Raw genomic sequence first — 17,125 nt, forward strand, 5'->3', positions numbered from 1 at the left:
CCAATTTCCAAGAACCATGGATTCGATAAGACACGCGCGATTCTCATTTCGGTTCCTAACTTTATTAAGAAGGGTATTATGATCCCTTTGTGGTATTTTTCTATTGATACCATTGCAAGTGGTTTCTTATGCCCTGTCGCTTGTACTCCCCTGGTTGAGCCTTTCACATGGCTACAGGCTGACTTTACACCTCAAAAAGCTTTTTTAGTTACATAGTGGATACTAGGCTTCAGGATAAGATAATAGGCCTACACATGTTGTTGAATAAATAGGCTACAGGAAGCGTGACATGTTAATTTTTCCCATAAATATCAAATGATATTCTCCTGTTTCTATTTGCACATCAGTCAGAGCTAGCTAACAGAACATTAGGCAATATTGTGATATTTTTTCTCTACAACATATTATTGGAATCGGAACCAAGGTTTGATAAGAACCATATTTGAAAACCTGAATCAGAATCGGAATAGATCAAATTGAAACAATACCCAACCCTACTCACACGACACTCTACAAACTCATTCTATTGCTCAAGTTCCTGAGAGAGGCTAGCCACCTAGGGGTGGGATTGGGTAACTGCAGCCTGTGGCTGTAGGCTGTTGTGAAGGGTGTCCACTACCTTCTATTTCCAGGTGCAAACACCCAGTCACACCCACAGCTGGAAGCCCCGCCTCACCCCCAGGTGAGCAGCATGACTGCAGCCCCAGGCCTGACTCTCTGAACTTTTACCCTTCACCTTTAACATTTGACCCTCTCTGACCTCTGGTCGATAGCCCCAGCACCCGCCGTTCCAGCTCCTCCTCCTGCACCTCCAGAGGAGCCGAAGGAGGAGGAGGAGGGCAAAGCGCCCTCTGGTGGCCCTGGGCAGGAGGAGCACACTAGGGCTGGGCTCTGCTGCAAGGTGACCGCTCCTCGAAGGCTACGATCCCTGCTACAGTACCGCCTCCCTGCTAGCATCGACCCCTTCACCAGTGAGACCCCCGCCCGCCCTCCTCTCCTTTCCTCCTCTCCTCTCCCTCTAAGCTTTTGCAGTTGTTGTTGCCTATCTGTTTAAGTGAGACCTACCTGTATTCATTTACATGGAGTTAAACATCAGAACTCTCTCCCCTTCCCCCCTGCTCCTTCCCCCCACCCCCCACCCCTCCAAGACCTGGTGTACGTGCTGTGGCTGTTCTTCGTGACCTTGGCCTGGAACTGGAATGTCTGGCTGATCCCGGTGCGCTGTGCGTTCCCATACCAGACTCCCGGTAACATCCACATGTGGCTGACCATGGACTACCTGTGTGACCTGCTCTACATCCTGGACATGCTTCTCTTTAAGCCGCGGTTGCAGTTCATCCGCGGCGGGGACATTGTGGTGAGAACATGCCACACGACTGGAGATTTCATGCCCATGGAACTACACCTAAAGCAACCTCAATTTAGCAGACGCTTTTATCCAAAGCGTCATACATCGAGGGGATTTCAACCTGCAACCTCTTGATCTGCAGACACATGTTCACTGCTGAGCCAACACCCACCCCAGAGAATGAACATCCAAGGGTGGAATGAAAGGGGGAGGCAAATCATTTTGGGGGGGAAATCGATAATGTTTGTATTTGTCACTGTTTCCTACTACAGTGTGACCAGAAGGACATGAGAAAGAATTACATGAAGACCACGAGATTCAAGGTAGCATACTCATTTAGTCTTTTTTTTTTTTTTATTAACTTTTTTTGTTAACTTTTTTTACTCCCTGTTGTACTCTTGTTGGACCGTATTAGCAGTGCTGAGTAGTTAAGAAGAGTTGTGTGTGTATGTGTGTGTGCGTGTGCATGTGTGTTTGGGTATGATGACTGTGTTTTTCTGTGTTCCAGTTGGATGTGGCCAGTCTTCTTCCCCTAGAGTTGTTCTACTTCAAAATAGGGATAAACCCTATCCTCCGTGTCCCACGCCTACTAAAGGCAAGGCTCTCATTGGTCATCCGCCTACAACCTACACACCTTGATACCAGTAGGAATGTCTCTTCGGTAACTAATCTCTCTGTTGTTGCCATACCTTTCCAGATCATGTCTTTCTTCGAGTTCAACGAGCGTCTGGAGGCTATCCTGACCAAAGCCTATATCTACAGGTGAGCTGCACAGCAAGAGTGTTCCATTGACTCACCACTAGGTGTCATCACTTGTATCGGAAGGTCTGGTGTGCAGTGATCTGTGCTATGTCTCTCTCTCTCTCTTCTTTTCACTCTTCCATTCTATCTCTCTCCCTCTTTCCCTCCCTCTCTCTTTTCTATCTCCTGTTTCCTGACTATCTCTTGCCCCATCCAGAGTGATCCGGACAACCAGCTACCTGCTGTTCTGCCTGCACTGTAACGCCTGTCTGTACTACTGGGTGTCTGACTACGAGGGCCTGGGTTCCACTAAGTGGGTTTACAATGGCGAGGGAAACAGGTGAGTTCACCAGTGGCCTCTTCATCAATATCATCATCTTCATCCTCCTAAATTCTCATTATTATCATGATTACGGGGTTCGATGGTTGGGGACGGCTGTGGTTCTGGGGGTAGAGAGGGTCGTCTGTTAATCGCAAGGTTGGTGGTTCGATCCCCGACTCCTTGAGCAAGACACTGAAACCCAAGTTGCTCCCGATGGCCAGGCTAGCACCTTGCATGACAGATCTGACGTCATTGGTGTATAAGTATATGTGTGGTGTATAAGTGTATGAATTGTCGAGTGAGAGGCATAATGTAAAGCGCTTTGGGTGTTGGGACAGAACAGGAAAAAGTGCAAATTAAATGCAGTCCATTTAACATTGCATCCTCACATCAACATCATCGGTATCACTACCAACATCATCATCTTCCTCATTATCCCCACCACCACAGCCATAATTGTCATCACCATCTACTTTCCTCCTTTCCTTTTCTCCAGCTATATCCGTTGCTACTACTATGCTGTGAAGACCTTGATCACCATCGGCGGTCTTCCGGATCCAACCACTCTGTCAGAGATCATCTTCCAGCTCATCAACTACTTTGTTGGAGTGTTTGCCTTCTCCATCATGATTGGACAGGTGGGTTTCCATCATGATAGGACAGGTGGGTCTCCATCATGATAGGACAGGTGGGTCTCCATCATGATAGGACAGGTGGGTCTCCATCATGATTGGACAAGTGGGTCTCCATCATGATTGGACAGGTGGGTCTCCATCATGATAGGACAGGTGGGTCTCCATCATGATTGGACAGGTGCGTCTCCATCATGTTAGGACAGGTGGGTCTCCATCATGATTGGACAGGTGGGTCTCCAAGATAGTCACTGCCTTACAAACAGATGGTGAAGACATGCAATATTATCATTAGCATTGAAATAAGGTTTATATCTTAAGGTCTATATATATATAGATCTGGTATATATATACTGTATACAGTATATGTGTCTAACAGTCTGTTGTTTAAGTTTACAAGTTTTCAGACTAAAGATTTGTTAACAGTACTGAAGAATTTGCATTCTTTCAAATCATTAATGGATGGACATGTTGGTGTTTGTTGGAAACATTTCAGACATGTCCAACATACGCATAGTGTTGTAGACGTAGACGTGATAGATAAGTGTGTCATGTCATGTCAGATGCGTGACGTGGTTGGTGCCGCGACGGCGGGAAAGACGCACTACCGTGCCTGCATGGACAACACCGTGAAATACATGGCCTCATACCGGATCCCCAGAGAGGTGCAGAACCGTGTGAAGACATGGTATAACTACACCTGGCAGTCCCAAGGCATGCTGGGTAAGGAAGCCTGCTGTGTGTGTTTATTTCTGTCTCCCTGTGTTTGTGTATTTGTGTGATTATCTTTATGTCTGTGTGTGTTTTTACATTTACATTTACATTTATTCATTTAGCAGACACTTTTATCCAAAGCGACTTCCAAGAGAGAGTTTTACAAAAGTGCATAGGTCACTGATCATAACAACGAGCCCCAAACATTGCGGGTAGCCAAACATGAAGGATATATTGTGAAAACCAAATAAGTCCCAACAGGAAGAACCATAAGAGCATGTAGTTAGACAAGTTACAATTAAACAGCAAGAACCACAAAAGTGCAAGAGTGTACCTGTGGAAAAAAGAAAGCAACAATAATATATTTTGCGGCGAGTACAATTATTTTAGGACAGTTACAACAAACAACAACAGCAACAAGTCTCTCAATAAGAGACATTGTGATCCTGGAGGAAACTAACATCAGGTCCAGCCAATCATTCCTAAGTGCTGTTGTACTCCCGGAAAAAGTGTGTCTTGAGCCTTTTCTTGTTTTTGTGCGTGTTTGGATGTGTGTGTGTAATAATCTCAGTGTTTACATACTGTAGATGAACAGGAGCTTCTGTCACAGCTGCCAGATAAGATGCGTCTGGACATTGCGGTGGACGTCAACTACTCCATCGTTAGTAAGGTGGCTCTCTTCCAGGTGGGTCACACACACGCCATAAAGCCACCCACTGATGCGGAGGAAGCTAAATGACAATGACAATACTTTAGGCGAACTTGATTTCAAGACGCTCAATAAGATGCGCAGAGTCTTACTGTGAATGGAGCAAGGTTTTTCCACCTTGGTCTAACAGTATTTCTCTTTTTGTCTCTCAGGGTTGTGACAGACAGATGATCTTTGACATGCTGAAAAGACTTAGATCTGTTGTCTACCTGCCTGGGGATTATGTCTGCAAAAAGGTACACAAGCACGCACATACACATTCACACACAACCCCCCCCCCCCCACACACACACACACACGCACACACTTTCTCTCACACCAGTCATGTGTTGCAGGGGGAGGTGGGCCGAGAGATGTACATCATTAAAGCAGGAGAGGTGCAGGTGGTGGGGGGGCCAGATGGAAGGACTGTGTTCGTCACACTCAGGGCGGGGTCCGTGTTCGGAGAGATCAGGTAGGTCCTCTGCACATCAACTAGGGCCTGCTTCAAGTACTTGTTTGACATTACATCTCCTAATGTGCAACACATAAAATGCCTTTTCTTTGAATGGCAGTTTGCTGGCGATTGGTGGTGGAAACAGGCGAACAGCCAATGTGATTGCTCACGGCTTTGCTAACCTTTTCATCCTGGACAAGAAGGACCTGAACGATATTCTGGTTCACTACCCAGAATCCCAAAAGCTTCTCAGGAGGAAGGCCCGGTGAGACCAGGACTTCTGGAGGACTTGCCTGTCCTCAGGGACTGACAACCATCTAAAAAACAACTCATATATATTGATAGACGTTGAAACAAATATATTAATGCATTTAAATCACAATCAGAAGTGACAGGAGGGGAGAGGTGAGGAGAGGAATGGGGAGGAGATGGGAGGAGAGGAGTACTGCAACAAAAGCAACAGGTGCTGGTATCAAAAATACTCATTGCCCGTTCACTCTGCCACGGCACTTAACCTCTGCACGCCTCAAGTGCTACTGTGTCTGGTGAAGGGGGTGTGGGTGTAATTCAGTTGGCTATTTGGCATTTGAATGCACATCAAAAGTTTAAAATCCGCCCCTGTATGTGTCTTTAGATAAATAGCATCTGATAAATGAATACTTAATGAATACATACAGTACATTACTATATTATTATTTTTATTATGTTTGTGCTCACAGTAAAATGCTGACCAAGGACAAAAAGCCAGCCGAAGCAAAGCCAGAAGCTAAAGTCTCCCTCCCCCCGCCCCGGGCAGGGACCCCTAAGCTGCTGAAAGCTGCTCTGGAGATGACAGGGAAGTCTGGCTTCAGAGGAACCCTGGCCAAGATGAAGGAAAGGGCCAACAAGTCCATCTCACCGCAGGTACTGTAGACAACTGTAGACACCGCTATGTACACGCGCTTTCCGTCATTCAAACGATATCCCTGTCTATCTCACCCTCCTCTACCGTGTGTCACAACCTGTAACACCCGTGTCTCCTCCAGCCCTCCATCTCCACCTCCCTGCCCACCCCCTCTCCCATCTCCACCCTCGCCCCTGAGCCTGACCGCCCCCCTGCGACCCCCTCCCTGAACTCCAACAGCTCCATGATGCTTGGCACCCAGGGAGATGACACTTTATCCTCGGACAAGGACCCAGAAGACACAGAGCATGAAGAAGGGAGGGATGAGGCAGCAAAAGGAGGGAAGAAGAGAGAAAAGAAGAAGATATGAGTAAAATATTTTAAGGGGTTGGTGGTTCAATCCCACTCTCTCAAATTCAATTACATTATTACATCTGGGCAGTGAGATAGAAGGCTGGAGCACTGGATGAGTTCTAAATCCCGATCCGAAATAACATCTAATACTTCCTGCATATTTTTGTTTTGTTCCATCTGCTTGGTTGGTCTTGTGGGCTTTACAGGAAGTAACGAGATGACATCATGACGACATTTGGCAACAAAATAATACGAATTATCCAAAGACTGACACTTCCACTTAAACCTTTCCTTAAATACCTGCAAAATCCTACTTTATTGTAGTCCTCTCCACACTTCTGTTATGAAAATTACCAGGAGAGGAGGGAAAAATGCTCTTCCTCCTTATCACTAGTGATGTATTTGCTGCTACACGCTCTCTATTTCTGTTTACTCCAAGAGTTTAAAACAAAACAATTTAGCAATAATTTCAATTGTATTTCGTTCGGATAAGATTGCACAGGATCGAGGTGTTTGTGTCTGTATGTGTGTACGTATATCTGTGTTAGTTATCAGGTCTGCTGCGGTTCTGTCTGTGAATCAACTGCCTTCTCCTGAACCCTGAACCATGGAGCTTTCTTTCGTTTACTAGCGAGAGGATCAAGCCATCATTCCTTAGACGGGCATATTGGAGAATATGATGACAAAAAAGTCAGGTTTTTATTTCCTCAGTATGAGGAATGATTTTTCTGATGTGCATAATAGATGTTTACAGCAATTTTGTAAAGATGTAAAACAAAACTTGCCTTATTTTTTCATGAATCTTGTGTTGTCGATATCTTCATAAATTTGTCTTGGATTTTTTAATTTAAGAGCTTTTTTGAATAGATTATTTGTTATGGAAATATTTTGGAAATGTATCTATTTGTATGCAGACAGGGGATTGTCCTGCTTAAAAACCACTAGAATCACTAGAATCTGAATAAACTGTTCATGACAATGTAAAAATACATGTAGAGCTGGCAGCTTCCCAACAAACTAAATATTGAATTTTCAATATTGGACCTTCATTTGTACATTTACCTACATTCTTACTGACCATAAGAAAAAATCCCTATCTTTGTTGTTGATTTATGATAAATTATATGAAAATAGGTTATGTTACTGACGATTTTAATGAGTCTATTACGTTTTGTTTCACTATATTTGTAAGTACTGTTTGATAGTAATTATGTATTTGAAAGTAATTTATTAGGAACCAATAGACCTATGACTTTTATAGTTGTTGTACAGATATATATATTCTCAGAAATAATAGGATATAATAATCAGCCACGGAAACTGCCAGATAGTAGGTTCAAGCAAAACGTTGTTGTTTTAGGGGAGGAATGCTAATTTGGAGTGTGTATTAAGTGACATAAAATGCAAAGACTTTTAATAAGATGCCCTTGCTTTTTACACTTTACTCATCTGCAAAAATGTAAGTCACTAAATAAATGTTTTGTCTGTGTGTGGAATCTATAAATTGTTGTGTATCGTTATATGTAATCTCTGTTTCGAGAGTATTGACTGAATAATTAGAACACTTTCAGTACTTACAGTAAATGAACTATCATGGAACTACATATCAATACCTAGGTTACAGTATAACATTGTTACATAGAAACTGCAATGTAGATTGTAGATACACTTCATTACCCTCCAACTGTGCCAACTCAGATCAGATCAGATTCAACTTTATTGTCATTACACAAGTACAGGTACAAGGCAACGAAATACAGTTGTAGGTCTAACCAGAAGTGCAATAGCAGCAAGTGCAGGATATACAGTGTAGTGCAATAAAGTATGGACAAAAGCTATCCGAAAAAAGTGTAAAAGTGCAGTGGAAAGTGATTGCATATTACAGTTAGAAGTACGGTGCAAAATGCAAATGTAAACAGTTGGTACTGTAAATAACAGTCGGCAGTGCAAATGAGCATAATCCAGTTCAAGTATTGTAGTGTAAGATGCATAAGTAAACAGTTGTTACTGTAATAAACAGTCAGTATTGCAAATTGACATTCCAGTAGTGCAAATAACAAAGTGAAGGCAGATGTGAGGTAGGAGAGGAGAGTTAGCAGTATATGAGGGGAGTGGATAAACGTGGGTTCGAGTTCAGTAAACTACACTTCAAGTAACAGCCTAGCCCTAGGATAGTACTAACATGTACAATGTTGTTGGGTATTATTGTATGGAACACGGAGTTAGTCCAAATTAAATAAATAAATAAATAAATAGGTAAATAAATAGATAAATACATACATAAATAAATATGGCTATGAAATAAATTCTGAAAAAAAAGATGCCAATAAACATATAAATATAGCATTATATAGCTGAATCCATTTACCAACATCAATAAATAAATACATTTATTGATTTCAAAATGACGTTTTTTTTTTCTCAAAATGACGTCTTATAGATCAAATTGATCAGCATGGCTTGTCAGGATATATTATTTTGGCACACATTGCAGATTTTGTAGAGGTACTTTAGCGGATAAGTGCTCTACAGAACATAGATATTGAAGTCTTGATCTATAAGGCCAGCATGCGATCTCTGACACGACTAATGTCTTCCATCATCTACCGAATCTAGGTGTCCCTATCTGCCTTCGATCTTGTGCAGCTGCGTTGGTCTGAAAATAACCACGCCCCTCTCGTTTGCATGTGAGACTGGAAATAAATACAGCACAGAAATAAATGTGGTGCTCGGAAATATAAGTGGCGTTAGGAAATAAAAGTATCAAAAAGTAAATAAATTTGGCATTAGGAAATAAAAGTCCCATGAAATAAATAAATGTTGTTTTTTCAAAAACGTCATTTTGAAAGAAATAAATGTATTTATTTATTCATGACGGTAAATGGATTCAGCTATATAATTATATAATGCTATATTTATATATTTATTGCCATATTTTATTTTATTTCAGAATTTATTTCATAGCCATATTTATTTATGTATGTATTTATCTATTTATTTTCCTATTTATTTCTTTAATTTTGACTAACTCGGTGTTCCATATTATATAGTTACGAGATAATTAATGTAGCCTTTTTCCAAAGTGTTATCTTTGATTGCTATAAAATGACCATTGAGTGTAAAGCTGTGAAAAAACTTTGTTCCCCAGAAAGCGAAGGTCTGGAGTTGTTGCGGGTTGCCAGATTTACAAGATTCCGGACAAGAAGAGCTCGGATCCATGTGGGATTAACAACGGTAATGTATTTTCTATAATAGATTTAGGCAGGTGTCAAACAAGGCTCGTGGTATTTTCAATGTTTTTATTGACCGTGTTCTACAGATACATCCATCAGCAGACTACGTTGGATTGTTTCACTATTTCTTTTAAACCTGGCAACCTAATGAGAACACTATCCCAGCATACCTAGCGTGCTCAACGGCTTCTCAGACCTTATGCTCATTGAAATATCTCACAGGCCTGTTCTGGACTACCAGATAAACAATCTGGACCGGGCCAGGCCAGACTATCAGAATTACCACCTAGCTTAGTCATTGACAAATTCCCCGCTTCTCTCGCTTGCTTAGTGCGAGTCGCAGGGGTGCTCGCTACAGTTAGCTAGTGGTGTTAGGACTAGTACTGTACTAACAGTGTGAGGAGAGGCTTAGACTGGAGCTAAAAGCTTTGGATCCGAACAATATGATGGAGCTAGAGACGGGAAGAACCGAACTTGGAGCAATGGCAGATTCGTTGCAGCCTCAAACTCCCAGCCGACACGAAAAGAGCCTTGGGCTGCTCACGACCAAGTTCGTCACGTTACTGCAAGAGGCCAAGGATGGAGTTCTGGACCTGAAAGCAGTAAGCATGCACCTCTTTGTTGTTGGCACGCGGATGTCATTCGAGCCCCTCTGCACCACCACATTGCAATGCTAGCTAACAAGCTAGCGTTTGAATGGATGGCCACTCAAATGATAACGTTAGCTGAGTGCTTTTCAACAGTGATTGTTAGCTTCCGTTAATAAATTAACTTGTCATTGAGTTTGACGTATGTACTAACGTTCCGCACATTTGCAAGCCCAGCTTGTGAAAGTTGGACAACTTTTCAGACTGCCCCCTGCAGATTCCACTGTGTAAAAGTGGGTCATCTTTTGTCAACCGCCTCTGAACAAACTCTTGTGAGGTTCCCACTCATCATTGTATTGGATTTGTCTTAGTGACCGTCCTGGTATTACTGGCAGAAGCAAAACTTTGAATGATGTAAACAGATGCTTTCTGTATGTATGATGTGTAGCATGTTCTAGGTCATCAATCTGGAAAGCAGTCAGCATTGTACGAACTCGTCAAACTGGTCGACAGTTTGCCCATTATGGACATCTGTGAATAGTTGTACAGTATCAGAATGAAACACACAGAGAGGACACACACACACACACACACACACACACACACACAGGCATATGCACTTCACCCACAAGGGTAAGTTTATATTGATGCCAGAAGGTTTGAAAGTCTAGGCCAGAAGGTTTGAAAGAAGGTTTCAAATAAAGATAAATAATATGTGTCCTCACCCTTTATCTGCAGGCCAGTCACAGTTACTGTGGTAGTTAGACCAGGGTGGGACTGAGCACACCCTGTTTTAACATGGCAAGTGTAGGCAGTGGCATAGATCGGCCTAAAACACACCAAACAGTTATCAGCTCTAGACATTCTGCTGTACACTTTATCAAATGCTGGTTGACGACGTGTAGTGTGACTTGGCTGTCTGTCAAAGTAAAAGCTGGAAAGTTTCTATATGGAGGGTGTTAATCATATCAAAACAACTGTTTCATTCTGTCATTTCCTGTCAATGTGTGGTTTTAAAAGTGTTGATACCATTGCTAAGTAGGCTACTCCTAGTAAGGCCATCACTTACAAAATGAAGTGATTCACACTCACCAAGTATACCCAAAACACCACATGTCATCAGTAGCAGTTCCCCTGAGCTGAGATGGTGATGGCAGGAGGTAGGGGAGGGGTTGCATCTCAGTGGTTGAGTATTTGACCGCAGATCAAGAGGTTGCAGGTTTGATTGCCCCTTTGTACATCTCTTTGGATAAAATCATCTGCTGAGCAAACACTTTCTTATTTACTACTAAGATGTCTCGCTGGTCTCTTCCCGACAGGCTGCAGACACTCTAGCCGTCCGACAGAAACGGCGCATCTATGACATCACCAACGTCTTGGAGGGCATCGGTCTGATCGAGAAGAAGTCCAAGAACAGCATTCAGTGGAAGTGAGTAACTGAATGTAGCTACAGGATGTATACACGGGCTTACAGGAATCATTTCTGGTTCTCCCACACACTGGCCTTCCAACATTTCAGCTTTTTGCATCGCTTACACTTCTAACGCTTCTGTCTGTCTGTCTATTTCTCTATTTGTGTGTGCTTCCCTTCCTCTCCCCCTCCCTCTTCCCCTCTATCACTCCCTCTCCTGTCCACAGGGGTGTGGGCCCAGGCTGCAACACCAGGGAGATAGCAGACAAGCTGATAGACCTGAAGGCAGAGTTGGACGACCTTGACAGGAGGGAACAGGAGCTGGACCAGCAGAGGGTCTGGGTCCAGCAGAGCATCAAAAACGTCACGGACGACTCACAGAACAGCCCATATCCTTTACTGTAGCAGCTCTGCCCACAGGAACGTGGCGATGAAACTCGGGGTCGTAGACATAACAGGAGTCCTACCTGTGCTCCGCTTGCTGTGCAGAATCCTGCTATTTGCTTAGAGTGTTTTGGTCAGTGATTTATGTTCCAGTGGTAAGATGTTGTACCCTTAACACAAATCCACTCTGGCTTATGTAAGACACGAAGACCTGTGTGGAGCGTTCAAGGGTAGGCCTCCTTGCCTTTCCTTCTTTTCCCAGCTGTCCTCCGTCTCTCTCCTACTCTGGAAAAGTAAAGATGCTCTTTAGGAAATATCTGATCTAACCATCTTTGGTTTGGTGAAAGCTTGTAGTCTTTTACATTTCACCCATCTAGTCTTTGCAGATAAGTTGTGGAAGGAGGAAGGTTGTATTTATCGAGTATTTATTCCAAAGCTGCACATGTACACTCATAGTTGTGACCCCCCCTCCTCGTTCCGCCCCTGTGCACCCCTTCTGTGTCCTGTGCCCTCTAGGTGATACCCTGCTAGCCATCCGTGCCCCCACAGGCACACAGCTGGAAGTGCCTGTCCCAGAGTCTGTAAGTACCAGTTTCTAACTCTCTCTCTCTCACTGTCTCTCTCTCACTGCAGTGTTTCCCACAGATTAGAAAGCTATTTGTGGCGGGGGGGGGGGGGGGGGGGGTCGAAATAATTCACAAAATCAACAACAACAAACAAATAATTTCTGCATATGCAGGTAGCGACGCTAGTGCTAAATAACTATTTAACTGGTCGGCTCCATGACGCCGGGTAAGTAGCTAGCTCCTGAGACTTCTCACCAAAAGAACGAATGGGAACCTTCGATTATGTCCGTAGGTACCTAGCGAAAAGTAGCCTCAACTGTCCTTGACCTTAGCTACGGCACTAATGCTGAAGGCTCGCTGATATAGCTGTCGGTCTTACTAGAACGGCGTAGGTATGCGTCGTTGCTAACGTGTGCTGACGTTGTGATTGTGCTTATGTGAGAAAGACGGAGAGACGGAGGGAGAGCAGGGAAAGGAAATGCAGCTGAACGAATACGCTGCGTGTTTTTACCTAAATAGTGTAATTTTTTTTTTTTGACGAAACACAATATGTGGCGGCCGGTGTTGATTCTGTGGCGCACCGCCACGAATAGTCTGTGTGGGAAACACTGCTCACTGTCTCTCTCACTATCTCTCTATCACTGTCTCTCTCACAGACACACTCACATACATAATCATTTATTTATTCATTCACTCACATGCTGCTTTCTTGCTTGCTCGCTCACTCACTCATTCGCTCACACACATTCATACACACACACACACAGCCAGAGATGCCTTTTAGTCTGTGTCTATTATACCCAAACGCTGTCTCGTACTCTCTGGTTCCCCGTGTGAACAGACCATCAACGGCCAGAAGAAGTACCAGATCCGCCTGAAGAGCTCGGCAGGACCCATTGAGGTGCTTCTGGTCAACAAGGACCCGTCCAGCCTGTCTCCTGTGGTGCTACCCGTCCCCCCTCCTGAGGACATGATCCAGACCCTGCCCCCCACCACCACCACCACCCCGGGCCCCAAACCTTCCTCTCAGCCTCACCAGCTCCTAGCCCCCTCCTCAGCCTCCTCCGGTCCCAGTCTGGCTGTACCTGCCACCAACAGCAGTTCTTCCCAGACAGCTGCCACCACAGGTGGGGGACTCTGGGGGAAGGGTGTAGGGGGCAGGGCGCTCTGGTGACGAGTGTCTGTGTTTAAGATGCACATTTGAGAGGGGAGTTTGTTGACAGAGTTCTGGCCTTTGTTTGACTACCTCATTACCTTTGTATGTATTAATTAAGGGTTTGTAAGCATGTGTTAGATAGTGGATGAAATGTATTAAGAGATTGTAAGTATGGTTTAATGCATTGAGGGGATTACATTTATTCATTTAGCAGACGCTTTTATGTAAGTGTTCTGAGAAGTGTCACAGATGTTGAGCAGTTATTGAGCAATTGCCAAGTGTGAAAGCCTAACCAGTATGTTTAAAATAATAATATAATAATGTATTCATTTAGCAGATGCTTTTATCCAAAGCAATGTACAGTGGGATTAAAACCTGTATCCATTTTGATCTACAGTCAAATACTCTAACCACTGAGCTATACACATACCCCCCAACATTCATAAATGCTTGCTCATTGTGTAGCTGATGTCATCCTTCCTCCCCCTCCCCAGAAATAACAAGCAGCAATGGGAGCTCATTGGCTGCAGCCTCAGACACATCTATCCGACCCACACCGCTATTGGACGCCCAGGCACTCCAGTCATCCGCCTCATTGGACGGCAGCTCGCCTTCCTCCTCTGCAGTCTTTGAGCCAATCAAGTCAGCACCCTCTGAATGTAAGTGTGCGGGTGGATGCTTTGGATTCGTTGAACTGAAATCATTCCTTCCAAAACGTAATATATTTGTCCATTCCAAAACTATAATTTTGAGGAGTGATGAAAGTCCCATTCTAACGTTTCAATCCTTCTGTCCATAGTGCTGGATTTCCCCAAAGACCTGTCTGAAATGTTTGACCCAACTAAAGGCAAGTAGTAATTCAGGTCTTCAAACTCTTAATCAGGAATCAATCAAGTGTAACATGAAAATGTTTTTAATCTCCATCTGATCCTTTCATCCCTTCATCTAACAGAGATCATGAGTGCAGACTTGTTGGAGGAGTTAATGTCCTCAGAAGGTAAGTTCAAGTGACATGAATTAAATCCAGATACTCAGTGAAGGATGGGTAGATTCAGAAAAATGACATTACAACCCTGTGAGTGGTTTCTTTGTGTCCGTGTGTAGCATGGCCAGTGCCAATCTAGGGGAACAACATCCCACTGCTGCGCATGGATGTGTCTGCGAGCCACTGGTTTACCAAATAAGAAAACTGTTGTGTAAAAAAAAAAAGAAAAATCCTGTTCGTAATGTATTTCCCCCTGGGTCTCAGGAGGGTATTTATATGTGATGTATGTTTTTCTCACGCTCTCTCTCTCTCACTGTCTCGCTCTCTCTCTCACTGTCTCGCTCTGTTTTTCTCACGCTCTCTCTATCTCTATCTCTATCTCTCTCTCTCTATCTATCTATCTAGTGTTCTCTCCTCTCCTCCGCCTGTCCCCTCCTCCTGGTGATCATGACTACATCTACAACCTGGACGAGACCGAGGGCCTGTGTGACCTTTTTGACGTGCCCATCCTTAACCTCTGACATCACCACCCTTCAGCTTGTGTGCAGAAGTCGTACCGGAAGAAGAGAGGAACAAATCTTTTTTTTACATTTTCTATGGAAAAACACAAACAAACTACACAACCTTAAAAGCAAATGAGCGATTCTATTTTTGGATCTCTGTGTATTATAAGAAAATGTTGTTTCTCCTGTGTATACGATGGAGCTTTTGTAACGTTGGTTTCCCTTATGTCCTTAACCTTGAGCCCAGTCTCCATGGATACAGGTACTGAGGTTTAACACAGTGTGTCCGTTCTAAACTCACTAAATCTCTCAGGTCAAATGCCTCCTCTTTGTGAAACTGCTATGTGTGTGAGAAATTTAATTTCTTCCACGTGCGTTTGGTGAAGCCATGGTACAAACGTACAGAAACAATTGGCAGTCTCCCCGCCATACACGCATGCACACACACAAGCATGCACACATCAGACACACGGACGCAAACAGCAGACACTCACATGTGGACACACACACACACACAGGCTGTCATTGACCTATACACCCTGGCTTCTGTACACACACACACACATTTGAGACAGCCGTGCGAGCTCAAACGTGCGCTGACAGAGCACAGCTGATTAAATATGCACTGTCGTCCTGTATATAGAGAATATATATTTTGTACCACAGATATTGACATGTCAATGAGCTACAGTACGTTAGACTGAGAGACGGACAACATTAGCGAACAAGCCAGGTGAACAAATCATTTGAAAGAATCAGACAGTCCTGAATCAAACCGATCATTCTCTTGATGACGAGCTTTGGTCCTCATTGTCTTGTTTGTCCTCCATGTTTTTTTTGTGCCCATTTTATTCACCTCACGAAAAAAACATGCGATCATTGTGCGTATATAAACATAATTTTATTTAGCTTATGCGTGTCAGTGTATGTGAAATCAAATGTATGTTTTCATTTGTATCTTTTACAGATAATGTATAGTTGCCAAGAAGAACAGCAGCACTTTTCAGTGCTGGTTTATTGTCTGTTAATATGTTGCTCAACCCTGTAGACATATGTCTGAAGTACCCCCGTTTATATCATTCTCTCTGTGTAAAAGATGTATGTTATATTACACATTTAAGGTTGTTTTTTTCCCTTTTTATATCAAATGTGTTCCATGTGTCAAAGCCTCTGTATAGAAATAGCCTCTGTATTGTGTCACAGCCTCTATATATATATTTTTAATATCTGTTAGATAATGTTACTCATCTGAGGATTTAGTTATGTGGAATATATGTACAAAATTATCCTCTGAAATCTCTTCTCATCATTGCACTTTTACACCAGTCCGATCAGTAAGGATGGGTGGTGTTCTCATGCCTATTTGACAGTGTGAAAAGCTGTAACCCCCATACACTTGCTGGCAGATGTCTTAGAAGGATTGAAAGGTCAATATGAGAATGGTGACTTAAACTTGCTCTCTTTTTGACTGGAACTGGTTATCTAGCCTTATGCTGTCATTCTTTTGTCTCCTTTTGCATAGGGATAAGTGATGTGCATGGAACCAGCTAGACCTCACAAACTCACATTTAGTTTTACTTTAAATTATGAAGTTCTGGATAAGAGCGTCCGCTAAATGACTAAATGTAAATGTAATGAAGTTATATTCATTATAAATATAAAGGAAGTTAAACGAAATGTGAGCATGGTGGTTAGTCTGACAAGGCTTTAAGAGCATAGACCAGGGGTGGTATGGGCTGAAATGAAACACTATAGAGGTACCCTTCACCTGGTTACAAAAGTATTGCTGTCAATTCACTGAAGCCTTTCCAAACCCAGGGATTTCTATCAGAAACAGCAGGGTGTATGTGTTCGCGGGCGTTTGTATGTTTGTGAAGGATACTGTCTACAGTATCAAAGAATTTAAACTGGTTCATGATGATGGCTATATTGTAGTTACGTCACCTCGATGAAATGAATAAATAAATCATGTGACATTTTTGTTTTATTTGGCATAATGGTCGGATCTATAAAATAAAAATCTGGTTAAATCCAGCGGTTTGAGCAGTCAATTTAAGTGCCCTGGGAACCAACTCGGATTAGGCTAGTTGACTCAATACATGGATGTTTTTAGATTGAGAATGAGAACGCAACAAGCCAAAGACAGCAATTCAGATAATTC

The 17,125-nt window shown here is 43.1% G+C and overlaps 2 protein-coding genes across 2 annotated transcripts; both read left to right on the top strand.

Moving 5' to 3' along the window:
• Positions 1 to 78: 78 nt before the first annotated feature.
• Positions 79 to 7,637, top strand: LOC134020621 (cyclic nucleotide-gated cation channel beta-1-like). Its single transcript, XM_062460778.1, has 16 exons — positions 79 to 92; positions 633 to 682; positions 774 to 971; positions 1,149 to 1,357; positions 1,621 to 1,671; positions 1,857 to 1,943; positions 2,046 to 2,110; positions 2,307 to 2,429; positions 2,908 to 3,049; positions 3,607 to 3,766; positions 4,345 to 4,442; positions 4,619 to 4,702; positions 4,802 to 4,920; positions 5,021 to 5,167; positions 5,622 to 5,805; positions 5,928 to 7,637. The coding sequence occupies exons 1-16, from the start codon at positions 79 to 81 to the stop codon at positions 6,153 to 6,155; spliced, it is 1,959 nt and encodes a 652-aa protein (XP_062316762.1). The 3' UTR covers positions 6,156 to 7,637.
• Positions 7,638 to 9,505: 1,868 nt separating this feature from the next.
• On the top strand, positions 9,506 to 16,938 carry e2f4 (E2F transcription factor 4). The gene is made up of 10 exons (XM_062461383.1): positions 9,506 to 9,974; positions 11,279 to 11,388; positions 11,598 to 11,758; positions 11,940 to 11,984; positions 12,271 to 12,335; positions 13,162 to 13,447; positions 13,971 to 14,135; positions 14,276 to 14,323; positions 14,429 to 14,473; positions 14,867 to 16,938. The coding sequence occupies exons 1-10, from the start codon at positions 9,816 to 9,818 to the stop codon at positions 14,980 to 14,982; spliced, it is 1,200 nt and encodes a 399-aa protein (XP_062317367.1). The 5' UTR covers positions 9,506 to 9,815; the 3' UTR covers positions 14,983 to 16,938.
• The last annotated feature ends 187 nt before the right edge of the window (positions 16,939 to 17,125 follow it).

This window comes from Osmerus eperlanus, chromosome 5, assembly GCF_963692335.1.
Source record: "Osmerus eperlanus chromosome 5, fOsmEpe2.1, whole genome shotgun sequence".
NCBI lineage: Eukaryota > Metazoa > Chordata > Actinopteri > Osmeriformes > Osmeridae > Osmerus > Osmerus eperlanus.